We start from the raw sequence: 13,654 nt of genomic DNA, 5'->3' as shown, positions 1-13,654 counted from the left end.
AAGGCTGTATGGGCTTCTACCCAAAAGAAACGGTAGCCACTTGTTTTGGGGTTAGAGGGAACTCATGGGCATCAGTTAATGTACACCTGAATAAGTAAGTACACATACTTCCAAATGTACTACCCTCCAGCCACACCTCTTAACCCAGTTGTTAGAATGACTTCAGATTTTCTTTTTTTCTTTTTTTTCTTTTTTTTTTTTTTTTTTGGCCACGCTCATGACACAAGGAAGTTCCTAAACCAGGGATTGAAGCTGCATCACAGCAGCAACCTGAACTGCTGTAGTGAAAATGCTGAATCCTTAACCCACTGGACCATAGGAGAACTCGTGACTTCAGATTTTCATTGCCAAATTGGATGTCCCAGATTTTTGACCTTTGGGGGGGGGAATTTGATGAGCGCTAAGTATATTTTTTTTCTGCAAAGAGTATGGTTGCATGAGTAGATTTAACCGCTATTCCATTATAGTCTTTGTTTTCACTGGAAATGATTTTTGAGTGAGAGCAAGTGTTGAGGTTCCATCCCAGAAGACATTTTCCAAAAGCAGCTAAAACTAAGTTAAAATGAGTAATCATGAAACCCTGGCAGTGTGTTCCTTCTGGCAAATTCTGCAATTTTCAACACAATTGCCCTCATTATTAATTGTATTCTTGGTTAGGTTCTACATCAAAGTCTAAAAGAACGTGGACCTGACACACTTTAACTCCTGTGCCACCTGTGAACAGCATTTATTTGCCTGGGGATAAACCCTGACACAGTGCTTTGAATCTGCGGGAGCAACATCCCGAAGATTGCTGATGATCAGCAAAGATCATGGCTTGAGAAACCTTTGACTAGTGGAAATAGTAATCCATCAAATTCTGAATTGTGTTTTAAGAAATGTTACAGCTTTTAGAGTTTCTGCTGTGGTGCAACGAGATCACTGCCGTCTTGGGAGCGCTGGGATACTGGTTTGATCCCTAGCCTGCCACAGTGGGTTAAGGATCCTGCATTGTCACAGCTACCAGCTTAGGTCGCAACTGCAGCTCGGATCTGATACCTGGTCTGGAAACTCCATGTGCTGTGGAGCGGCCAAAAAAGGAAAAATTAAATTAAGCCATTCAAAAAAAAAAAAGAGAGAAATGTCATAGCTTTGCATGAAAAGTAATTCAGTCATATTTTCCCCTGGCTTTATCATGTGCCAAATTCCAAACTATGTATACACTTTAAATATATACAAGGTATCTGGTCAATCTGTTTGCTTGAGGGATCTAGCATAGTCCCTAAAAACTCTTCAACCAAATAATTTTGAAATTGCTTTCGTATTTCAGTGCTTTCTTTTGCATTTAGGGTTATTTCATCCCAAGTCATCATATCCATGAATTAGTTTTATTCATATGTTAATACATGTGATTGTCAACTGATTTTTTTTCAGATCAGTGGATCGCAAGTGAACTTCTATCCTCATAGTATAAAGATGCATAGTTTTTGTACCCTGATGTCAGAAAAAAGATACAGCTGGTCCCTCATCCCTTGGTATCCAAGCGGGGATTGTTCCAGAACCCGCACAAATACCAGAGTCCACAGATCTTCAAGTCCCTGATATATAATGGTTCAGTATTTGCATATAACCTGTGCACATCCTCCTGTATACTTTAAATCATCCCCAGATTACTTATGATACCTAAGATTACTTATGGTACCTAATACGATGTAAATACTGTGTGAGTAGTTGCTGGTGCTCAGCAAATTCAAACTATGCCTTTTGAAACTTTCTGAAATTTGTTGTTGTTGTTCCAAATACTTATTTTTTATTATTTTTTTCTTTTTATAGCCGCACCTGCGGCATATGGAAGCTCCCCGGCTAGGGGTTGAATTGGAGCTTCAGCTGCCGGCCTACACCACAGCCATGGCAATGTGGGATCTGAACAGGATCCTTAACCCACTCAGCGAGGCCAGGGTTCGAACCTACACCTTCGCAGAGACTGTGCCAGGTTCTTAACCCACTGAGCCACAGCAGGAACGCCTATTCCAGATACTTCTGATTTACTATTGGCTGCATCCCTGGATGTGTAACCCATGAGTGCAAAAGGCTGGCTGCACCATTATCTCTAGGAACTCCTTCTTCTTCATTTTAGAGGCTTTTTTGGTGGTGGGAGGGTATTTGTTTCTGTGGCTTTTCCTTCAGTTTACTGGCCCTGGACCATGTGGTGTAGCCAAAAGGTTTCATGATAGAACAGAACATGTTTTCTGCTAGTATCGTGAACATAGATTTCACCATGATCTCACCAAGCCGATTCCGAAAATCACAGATAAAAGGATACCACGTGTTTGAAACCTCACTCCACAAAACACATTTTGTGTCCCTCCTCAAAAATCTAAATTCTTACAGTTCATCCTTGCAGGATTTGACCGGGTTGCTAAACTTGAAATCTGCTTTGCAAAGTAAAATGAGCTCTGAAAAACGTGACTTCGTTGAATGAGGAGAACTCCCCATGCCCCTGGCTTCTAATCCCTATTGGCAGAAATCTGAAATTTTCTTTTTCCCTCCTCTGGAGGGTACTTAACTATTTTTATTAATATGAAAAACAGATTCCCCCCCATATTTGGGAACTTGAACCTCTGCAGTAACTTGATTCCATTAGCTGTAGTCACTTAAATGTTTTAATCCTCTGAAATAAATGGCTGGTATATTTTCATCCTTAAAAAAAAGAACACTATGTAGAAATAATATTTGTATAGCAGGCAATTGGGGACTATCATGTAACATGCATATAGATTTCCCAACAGCCTGAGGTCTTTTTCAAAACTGTGATGCTACACTTTGCTAGTGAAGTATATATATTCACATGAAACATTGTAGGGCTTTTCGTTTCTTTTCTTTTCTTTTTTCTATTCTTTTCTACAATGCAGTTAATGAAATGACCAGGTAAATACATTACAAATATACATAGTGTGTGAATGAGGGGCTGTTTGAGATGCAAGGCCTTTGTGCCCTAAAAGCGAGCACCATTCTCTGGGATTTGGTGCTCTCTGCTTATTCACTTTTGTGGAGTCTCATCAGCCTCCATGGCTTACCCACTGCCAGGTGTATTACTTGCTGCTGTGTTTGGTTTTAGTTTATATCCTTTGAACTCAACAGCAAAGAATGTCAACATGAGAAACCAACGGACAGATTGCTTTTTTTTTTTTTTAAATAATTTTGGCTTCAAGTCATGCTAACAAGGATAAAAATATTCCATTCCCATTGTATGTTTTTTACCAGCCAGATCATGCTCAGTAGCCATCTGAATGGTAAAGTACAGGAGAAATCGATTTCCTTTTGTTTCCATTCTCTTGGCATAATCAAGTCCCCACTCCAAAGCCTATTAGCAAAGTAGCTTTAAGCCATTATAATAATCGTTATAGACATGTGTGTGTGTTTAAAATTATTTAGTGTTTTCAAGCATAAAAATAAGTCCAGAAAATGTTTTCATCAAGGTTTAGGTTAGCACAAGAATGTTGTAGGATTTATAAAGTTTCATGGGTGCCCAGTCAGAATGTTGAAACTCTGCAACATTTTGGAGCAATGAGTAGTAGGCAAAGCATTCCTTTGTGATTTGAGCAAAGTTCCTTACTATCCCTCTCTTTTTTTTTTTTTTTTTAATTTTCTATTTTGTCATTGCAAGATATTCAGGGTTCCTTTCAAAAGTGCAGAAACCTTAGGGGATTTCCTCACCAATACTGAGAGTCTCTTTCTCAAGAAAGCTAGCCTTTTTGTCTAGATTTGGGCCTTTTTCAGACAGGAGTTAATTGGCAAATTTATTTTTCCTATCCCCTCAGGCACCACCAAGTCTGAAGATCGTGCTGCTCTGCTGAAGAAATTCAATGAACCCGGGTCCCAGTATTTCATCTTCTTGCTGAGCACGAGAGCTGGAGGCCTGGGCCTAAACCTCCAGGCAGCTGATACTGTGGTCATCTTTGACAGCGACTGGAATCCTCACCAGGTCTGCATATTTCTGACTTGGGTGCCCAGGAGAGAAACTGGAGGATGAGCAGTTCCCTCATACACCTTCAGGGGGCAGAGCACCTTTCTAAACAAGTAGATCATTTCTCCAAAGGGAAAATAGCTCTGCACATTATATGGCTGTTTCCTTATTTCCCTTGGATCATAGATATTAAGATGTCTTACACATGCCTTTGGTGTGCTTTTGAGGAGCTCGAATTTAGGGGACAAAACTCATGTTTCTGCTTAGTTTTAAACCTCTCATACCCCATCTCCTGGGATTGCCACTGAGCAAAGTACACGGGGTTAAGGATAAATCAGAAATGTTCCAAGAAAAAAACGAAAAACATCCAGTGTTTATTGGACCCTCCTTCTGTGCCAGCCTCTTTATGGTCATAGCTTCAAGTTTTCACAACTCTGTGAGGTTGTTATTATTACTACTTGTATCTTTACAGTCAGGGAAAATGAGTCCCAGGAAGCTTTAAGTAACTTCCTCAAGGCCAAACAGTTTGTATATGTTAGTCTTTTATTCTGTGTGTTTTGTTTAAAATCATCAAAAAAAATAAATTCTATAGAGTGTCTAGTACTACATTCTCTTAGGCAGGTAAGTTTAGAGTTTATCCTTTGAAAGGAGGACTTTGATGGCTAAGAAAAAAAACAAACAAAATAGGTCCCCTGTGGCACAGATTTCCTAAATTAATCTGGGGGTTGTGCACCTGCCTGTAAGATATTGGGTGGAGTGATAGACGTGAGAATTTGATTCACGTTGGAACAAAGGTGGATTCAAAAGCAGAAAAAGAACTATAGCTGTCACACAGGAAGGTGAATTCTTTGTCAGCCTACCCTGGGCACTCTCTGTGTCTTGGTTTCCTTACTAAGTTGTGAAGATTGGATGGAAAAGATATATGGAAGTTGTTCTTGGCAGCACGTGGGGTTCAGAGGTGCATTAGAATTATGAGGGAGCTTTTAAAGAAAACACTCATGCCTGCTTCTCCTTCCCTACCACTCCACCCTTAACTTTGTAGGGTTTTCTATGTATCGTCTGTGTAGACGTCTCTGTCTACACAGCTCAAGCTCCCAGCAGATTCACACACAGGTGTTCTCCCACAGCTGAGGAGCACTGATTTGAAGAGTAAAGCAGTGGTCCCCAACCTTTGGGTAGCCACCAGTCATTCTCTCTAAGTGAAGACATTAAAGTCAAGTTCCTCTTGAAATGTTCTGACCTTGGAAAGGGTTGTAAGTGACCAGCAAAAAGTATATATATTTATCCTATGTTGCATCCCAGAGCACAGGTAGAATTCATAATCCTATAAGAGACCTGCAGTTTTCCTTTTGCCTTGGCGATTCAGTGTCTGTTCCACAGACATTATTGAGGGGCTGTTATGTCACAGGCACTGAGCTAGGCTGGTTATCTAAGGGGAGGGCTGTGTGATTTCCCTGCTCCCAGCACTCTCAGATTAGCCTCCCTGCTGCCGCCTAAATCTTCACTGAGAAACAATAACCTGAATACTGGTGAATGGAGAGTTCACTAGGTCCTATCTTTCAAAGTAAACATTTCTGTGGTGTCTCAGTTGTCCACCTTCATTTTCACAGCACTAGTGCTAAGAGCCCAAGGCTATCACTGTTCCTAGAAATGCTAATTTACCATGAGAAAGGATGCTGGGACATCTTTGCATCTCTCTCTGCCCTTCTCTCCTCTCTCTTTCTCTTCACACACACACACACACACACACACACACACACACACACACGCACACACAGTTTTATGACCAGTGGCTAAAAGTGGGACTCCAGAGTCCAAGTAAATTACATCCATAACCAACAGTTCACTTTTAACTACATGTGGACTAAAGTAACAGTTCACTTTTAAGTGTATGTGAGCTAAAACTTAAGCAACAAAACACAGAACCCATTTGCTCAGGTCTCATTTACCACAGATTCCTCACATGGGGCCATATATTTCTGCAATGATTCACTTCTACCTGATTTGGTCTGTTAGACTAACCAGATTTTTCACACCTGTCACTTAAACATGGCCATTTGTTTGGGCAAGTTTTTTTTTTCTTCCAAAAATCAGTGATCTTAGAATGATATAGGAAAGGAGTACCTGTGGTGGCGCAGCGGAATTGAATCAGACTGGTAACCGTGAGGTTGTGGGTTTGATCCCTGTCTCGCTCAGTGGGTTAAGGATCTGGTGTTGCTGTGAGCTGTGGTGTAGGTCTCAGACGCAGCTCAGATCCTGTGTTGCTGAGGCTGTGGCATAGGCCAGGAGCTGTAGCTCTGATTCGACCTCTAGCCTAGAAACCTCCATATGCCATGGGTACGGCCCTAAAAAGCCAAAAAAAAAAAAACCAAAAAAAAACCCCAAAAAACAAACAAAAAAAAAGATACAGGATGAACACTGGTTGTTCATTTAAAAGGTAGGAGGACTAACTTTTGTTAAGTGACAATTCTACCAGATACTGTGAGGCACTTTGCCTACCTCAAAGTATTTTATACATAAGGAAACCTGGCAATATATTTTTATGTATATTTTTATTCGAGTAGTTGATTCACAATGTTATGCAATTTCTGCTGTATAGCAAAGTTGTAACTCAGTATATATATATATGCATTATTTCTCATACTATCTTCCATCATGTTCTATCCCAAGAGACTAGAAATAGTTCCCTGAGCTGTACAGTAGGACCTCATTGCTTATCCATTCTAAGTGTAATAGTTTGTATCTACCAACCCCAAACTCCCCATCCATCCCACTCCCTTCTCCCTCCTGTCAACCATAAGTCTGTTCTCTCTGTCTGTGGATCTGTTTTTATTCTCTAGATAGGATCAATTGTATCATATTTCAGACTCCACTTATAAGTGATATCCTGTGGTATTTGTCTTTCTCTTTCTGACTTACTTCACTTAGCATGAGAATCTCTAGTTGAATCCATGTTGCTACACATGACACTCTTTCATTCTTTTATGGCTGAGTAGTGTTCCATTATGTATATGTACCACATCTTCTAATCTACTCCCCTGTCGATGGACCTTTAGCTTGTTTCCATGCCTTGGCTATTGTAAATATTGCTGCTATGATTATACGGTTGCATGTATCTTTTTGAATTGTAGTTTTGTCTGGATATATGCCCAGGAGTCGGATTGCTGGGTCATAGAGTAGTTCTGTGTTGAGTTTGCTGAGGAACCGCCATACTGTTTTCCAAGTAGTTGTACCAATTTACATTCCCACCAATGGTTTAGGATGGTTCCCTTTTCTTCACACCCTCTCCAGCATTTGCTATTTGTAGACGTATTAATGACGGCCATTCTGATTTGTGTGAGATGGTACTTCATTGTAGTTTTGATTTTCATTTCTCTAATAATTAGTGATGTTGAGCATTTTTTCATGTGCCTGCTGGCCGTCTGTATGTCTTGTTTGGAGAAATATCTGATTAAGTCTTCTGCCCATTTTTCGATTGGGTTGTTTGTTTTTGTTGTTGTTGAGTTGTATGAGTTGTTTGTATATTTTGGAGATTAAGCCCTTTTTGGTTGCATTGTTTGCAACTATTTTATCCCATTCCATAAGTTGCCTTTTCTTTCATTTGTTTTTTGTTTGTTTTTGGTTTCCTTTGCTGTGCAAAAGCTTGTAAGTTAGATTAGGTCCCATTTTGGAAACCCATCAGTATTAACTGGCCCAGAAGCACAGCCAAGATTCAGTCTGGCTGGGTTTGGGTTTGAATCCTGGCTTGGGGCTCTTTCTGCCTTGTAGTCTTGCGTAAATGTTGTCTGGCCCCCAAAATGAGAGCTGTAGAGTTCTTTTTATCATGTTGGTTTCAGCATGCATTGAAAAAATTTTTTACCTGTAATTATTCTTTATCACGTTCAGTCAAAATTAAGCCACATTGTTGAAATAGGGGGTTTATTTGACATGGGTGGACACACCGAAGATACAGATCTTAAAGTTGCTAATTGGAGGCCAGCCCCAAAGTCAAAGATAGAACATATGAATGTGGAATTGGCCTTGAAACCCCTCAGGGTTATCAGAACTCTCTTTTCCAAACTGTTAGGAGAAACATGGGTTAATACTTTTATGTATTTTGTTCATTTTAACCCATGGCGATGGAGTTGTGTTGTTATTACAGAATCCTCAACCCTATATTTACCTTAGAGGCCCTTTTCTCAGGCTCTGTTCTTATCTTTAGATATAATCACATCTAAGCCAGTGTGATGAGGTTTCAGACCACTAAGACCATGGACATGCTACATAATCCATTCAGCAATTACAGCCCTTATTTCTTTGTCATATCTCCCCCCCATATTTGGCTTAGGGGCCCACTGGCTTATCTTGCATAAACTTCTTCAGGCTAGAAATAGTGAATTTTGCTATTTTCTAAATAGATATATCATCTTAGATATACAAAAAAAAAAAAACCCAAAAACAAAGACATAACAACAACAACAAAAAACCACCTTACCACCACCATCAAAACAAAACAAAACACTAATGGCAGCAAGTACCCAAGGGTTCAGGAACTTGTTACCTTGTTTGTAGATGGTGCATGTCCTCTGCTTCCTCACCCATCACATTCTGCTGCCACAGTACTGTGGTATATTGTGGCTTATCAGCATCTTCTGGAACAGGGGTCGGAAACTCCGACCCAGGGTTGAGTCTGGCCTGACATCTGAGTTTGTACCACTTGGCAAGTGAAGAACTGTTCTCACATTTTAAAGTATAAAATGTAACATGGAAAAAGAAAGAAAAATGAATATTAGCCTTTTGATGAGAACAGTTGCCCAGTGTTTTTATTCTAAGCCCAGACAGCCTGGAATATTTACCATTGTGCCTATTTTGGGGATGGTGTATGACCCCTGTCTAGGGCATCTAGGAAATAAGCAAGAGGCTGATGATACAGAACTTCCCAGCTTGGCTGCTGCTCAGCCATTCTGGTGAAGCTGTGTGGGGAGAGATGACTGAACTCAGAGCTCGAAGTTTCGTTTCCCCAGCCCCTTTGGATTTGAATGATCCATCTCACTTTCTCGTCTTTGGAAAATAACCTAACCTGAATGAGTCCCAACTACATTCATTGTTTAGCCCTCCCATATTTATAGTCACTTATTCAAATATCTTCTGAGGAAAAATGTTTTCCCAATTAGTCATTTAATTGAAAGGTCCCTGTTGCAAAGACAGGTATTCAGGAAAGACTTTGGCCTGTTGTGTCCTTGTGCTGCATGGTGACCAGAAAGCTCCTCTGGTCAAGGTGATGGGCTTGCATTTGTGGGGTATCAGCTCTGTGCAAATAGGCTGCCAGGGATGCAGGATACCGTAGAAATGTATATGGGTCTAATGGGGACACATGGAAACGACTGATTGGTACTGGCCTGGAGACCATGACATGGCCCAGAAAGAATGAAAGTGACACACCAAGAAGTTTTTATTGCATAGCCTTCAAATTAGGTAACCTTGCTTCATAGCTTTATGAAAGTTCTTATTTAAGGATTTCACTAAAACCATTTTTAACATTATAACAATAATATATGTTCAAAGCAGAAAAAAAAAAGCCACACCACATGAAAGTAAAAGGAAGAGAACTTAATAACACCTATAATCTTATTACCTGAACATATAAATATTATTGGCTTCTTGGCATTTGTCCTTCCTGCCTTTTCTTGGTAGAGATAAATATAGACATGTATAATCATAATGTATGTACTCATACATAATTTGTGGTTTTCATTTATTATAGCTTTGTGTCATTAAGTGTCTACAATATAATTTTAATGTACTATGTTTGTACATACATACTGTAGAAAACTGTGATTTATTTAACCAGTCTGTTACTGTTGAATTTTTACTTAATTTTCCCTTTAAGAAAACCATTATAGGAGTTCCTGCTGTGGCACAGTGGGTTAGAATCCAACTGCAGTGGCTTGGGTTGTTGTGGACGCATGGGTTCAATCCCCAGCCGGGCTCAGTGGATTAAAGGATAGAGCATTGTTGCAGGTTGTAGCTGTGGCTCAGATTCAAACCCTGGCCTGGGAAGTTTCATAAAAATTTTAAAAATATTCTAAGTAATATGTAATGCTGAGAGGTGCATCCTTATTGTAAATCTTTGTACATATCCATGATTATTCCTTTAGGATACATTTCCAGAAGTGAAATTTCTGAATTAGGGGCCATGCCCAATTTTAATACTTTTGATACACAGTGACAAATTTCTGTCCCCTAAAAGTGGTTTACTACTTGATTGGCAATGCTTTTCATTCCCTAAAGTAAAGATTGAGTCTTTCATGGAATTAAATCCTATGAATTTGCTACAGTAGCAATCACTATATGTGCAGTGTGTGTATATATTTATAATGTGTGTGTATAATTCAGTGATTTCTGATGAATTAAAAATCATCTTTAACACCTTCCAATTTAAGGTTAGCTAAAGGTTAGTTATAGCTAATATCAAAATCATAATTCTGACATCAAATTTACTTTATTTTTAGTTAGGGGCTAATTCTGATGCTGAACCTAGGGGCATATAAAAACATCTTGAGACCTGGGTTTCAAAACCTGGAATGTATTTCAGTTGGCTTGGCTAATTTGAGCGTCACCTCGCTCAACTAGGAATGACCTTGAAACTTTCCAAGGAGGGTAGCCTGTATATTTTCAAAATATAGGTGGATTGAATAACGCTTCCATAGTTCCCTCTTGGGTGGGCGATGTGTAGGTCCGGTTAATCCAGGTGCAGAGGCACTCAAGTGTTATCTTTCTCTCCAACAGGACCTGCAAGCACAGGACCGTGCTCACCGCATTGGCCAGCAGAACGAGGTCCGCGTGCTGAGACTCTGTACTGTGAACAGCGTGGAGGAAAAGATCCTCGCAGCCGCCAAGTACAAGCTGAATGTGGATCAGAAAGTGATCCAGGCGGGCATGTTTGATCAAAAGTCTTCAAGCCATGAGCGGAGGGCATTCCTGCAGGCCATACTGGAGCATGAAGAGGAAAATGAGGTATCAAAGAAAGCCAAGCCTATGTAATCAGTGACCTTGTGTCTCGAAAGGATTAAGAACCTTTTTGTTCTCTAAAGAATTTCCGGTGCTGGCGTTAATTAAAATGAATAAATTAGTTGCTATCTTATACCTCAGACACAGAAAGCCTGAGAAAGTTATCCAAAGGACCATCTTAAAAGCACTTGCTAGAGAAACCTGAAGGCTTGGCCAGCAAGGCCAAGCCTTCCTTTATTCCCCTCCTCTCCCCGCCCCAGGTGCAACCCATCTTTGATTGTACTGAGTGCTGCCCCCTGTAGGGGAGATGTAGAACTGCAAAGAGGCCACTAGGAGGGACAAAATTGCTAGATGAGACAAGAGAACACTGGAAGGGTCCCTCCTTGCCTTTTCTTTCTCCATCTTCCAGAGCCCTCTTGCCAAAATAGCACTCTCGCCTTTTGATCCGGGATCACAGCACTTTAATATGTTTGAGAATAAGCCCTCACAGCTTGTCTTTAGCTCTTTGAGTCATACTTTTACTGGAAAAGAATGACCTTAACCTCCATTCCAAATTCTCCTGTAAGAGCTGACCAAAGGCTGAGAAAATTACTGGCTAAAAAAATAATCTCTTTTTACTTGCCAACATTGTTCAAAGAATGCACTGATGTTTCTTTTAGGGGATCTTTGGGTGGTTGTATTTTTTTAGCTTGCCAAGCTTAGTAACTCTGTACTAAATTTTTATCCCCAAATGGATTTGAAATAGATGAAAAGACATATATAATTATGTAATCTCAAAAACTGTACAGAATACCAGCACCAATCCTTATAAAATTGGCTCGGGATGGACAAATTTGGTTTGGTGTGCCCCTGTTTGTAAATGAAAACACGAGTTTATCTTATATATTCATGTGGAATACTATTTTCACTGCGTACATTAGATATACAATTGACCCTTAAACAATACAGTTTGAACTGTGTGGATCCACTTATAGGCAGGTGTTTTTCTCTAGTTAACAGCTCTATGCAGGTCTGAAGTTGGTTCAATCCAAGGATGTAGAGAAACTGTGAAAATGGAGAGCCAACTATAAAATAACATGGATTAACCCCAGGATGGTTAAGGGTCAACTGTAGTTTGATTTTTGCCTTAAGGGGGGTGTTTTTGAACAAACCAAATTCTTTTAAAAGTACAAACCAAATTCTTTTAAAAGTCTCATGTACTTTCTTTTTCTGAAATAAATCTAATGGTGAAGTAGTTGTTGATATTTAAAGGAATCCTGAAATAATTTTTCTTTTTTGCAAATTGAAGAGCCCTTTTCTGTTATGCCTCCTAACTTGTCAGTCTTGTGTATTTGGCTGTCTATTAGATTTCATTAAGATGATGGAAATGCATCTGTATGTACATTAATCCATTCACACATATTTTAAAAATTTTGATCTCAGGTAATTCACTATGTCTGATTCTGAAAATTGAATACTTGATTCAGATTTGATTCTTTTTTTTTTTTTTTGTCTGTCTTTTCTAGGGCCACACCCATGGCATATGGAAGTTCCTAGGCTAGGGATCCAATTGGTGCTGTAGCCGCTGGCCTATGCCACAGCCACAGCAACGCGGAATCCGAGTTGCGTCTGTGACCTGCACCACAGCTCACGGCATGCCAGATCCTTAACCCACTGAGCCAGGCCAGGGATCAAACCCCCAACCTCATCGTTCCTAGTTGGATTCGTTAACCACTGAGCCATGATGGGAACTCCCAGATTTGATTCTTGACATTGAATATTTGGTACAAATTTAAATTAGATTGATTGTCAGGTGATTTTTTTGGTTAGCGTTTGCACATTTGGAAATTTAAAAAATAAAGTAGTAGGGTGAGTGCTACATACTGTCACAAAGCAGCTGTGGGCAGAGCTGTTACTCAGCCCCGAGTCTCCATGACATGTTTCCTTGTTCTATTTTGGGCAGGCCTGTAAAATATTACTTCACCTGGTTTAGATGGAATGTAGGATTTCCTGGAGCCTTCCCACCTTCCTAGGTTTCAGGAATATGTTGAACTCACTCAGTCCTGAGGGCCCTTGCTATCCAAAGCATCCAAGGGACATTTAGTCCAAAAGACGTTTGGTTCACACCAAAAGGTCCCTGACATTTGGGCCTGTCCAAAACCACATGTCACGGATCAAATATGCTCATGAACATTTTGGATAGGGCCAGATTTCAAGAACCTTTTGGCATGAATCCTATGTCTTTTGGACATTTTGGACAGGACCAAATGCCCGAGGGCCACCAGGTGGGGCTGCAGTGGAATCTGGTGCCAGTTGCTTCTGGCTATGAGCAGCCTTGCTAAGGCTCCCCACCTCTTCCAAGCCATCAGTGCGTCAGACAAACATAACTGGTTTCTGAATGGCACATGTCCTGAAGCGAAGATGTTTAGGGACACTGATAGTCTGCAGTCAGGGGCTCTTGTCCTAAAACTCTGAGGCAGCCATCACCGCAGTTGATGGACCGTGGAGCACCAGGGCACAAAGAACCCAGGCAGGTGACTACTTTCTTGACAGCCAGTTTGTCTTCTGTGAAGGCTAGAACACTGCAGGCAGGCTTCCCACCCATTTAAAAGAGAAATGTCCAACCCCTCCCCCCCCATTGTAGAGGTGTTGAGAGGATAACGTAGTCCTAGGAAGAAGGTAGGCAAAGCAGGACATCTTTTTACCAAAGAATTGACCGGATTCTTTGTATCTTGAAAT

At 40.4% G+C, this 13,654-nt stretch overlaps 1 protein-coding gene across 6 annotated transcripts in view; it reads left to right on the top strand.

Annotated features, from left to right (window-relative positions):
- Positions 1-13,654, top strand: part of SMARCA2 (SWI/SNF related, matrix associated, actin dependent regulator of chromatin, subfamily a, member 2) — a 191,470-nt gene that overhangs the window by 95,652 nt on the left and 82,164 nt on the right. For all 6 annotated transcript variants that reach the window (XM_047767718.1, XM_047767711.1, XM_047767716.1 and 3 more), the window contains exons 24-25: positions 3,801-3,964; positions 10,715-10,942. In XM_047767718.1, the coding sequence (XP_047623674.1) occupies positions 3,801-3,964; positions 10,715-10,942 (392 nt within the window). The remainder of the gene's footprint in view (positions 1-3,800; positions 3,965-10,714; positions 10,943-13,654) is intronic.

The sequence above is a fragment of the Phacochoerus africanus genome, chromosome 2, assembly GCF_016906955.1.
Source record: "Phacochoerus africanus isolate WHEZ1 chromosome 2, ROS_Pafr_v1, whole genome shotgun sequence".
In the NCBI taxonomy this organism is placed as follows: Eukaryota; Metazoa; Chordata; class Mammalia; order Artiodactyla; family Suidae; genus Phacochoerus; species Phacochoerus africanus.
Note: the sequence above shows the minus strand (reverse complement) of the source record. Positions and strands in the feature narration are given on the sequence as shown.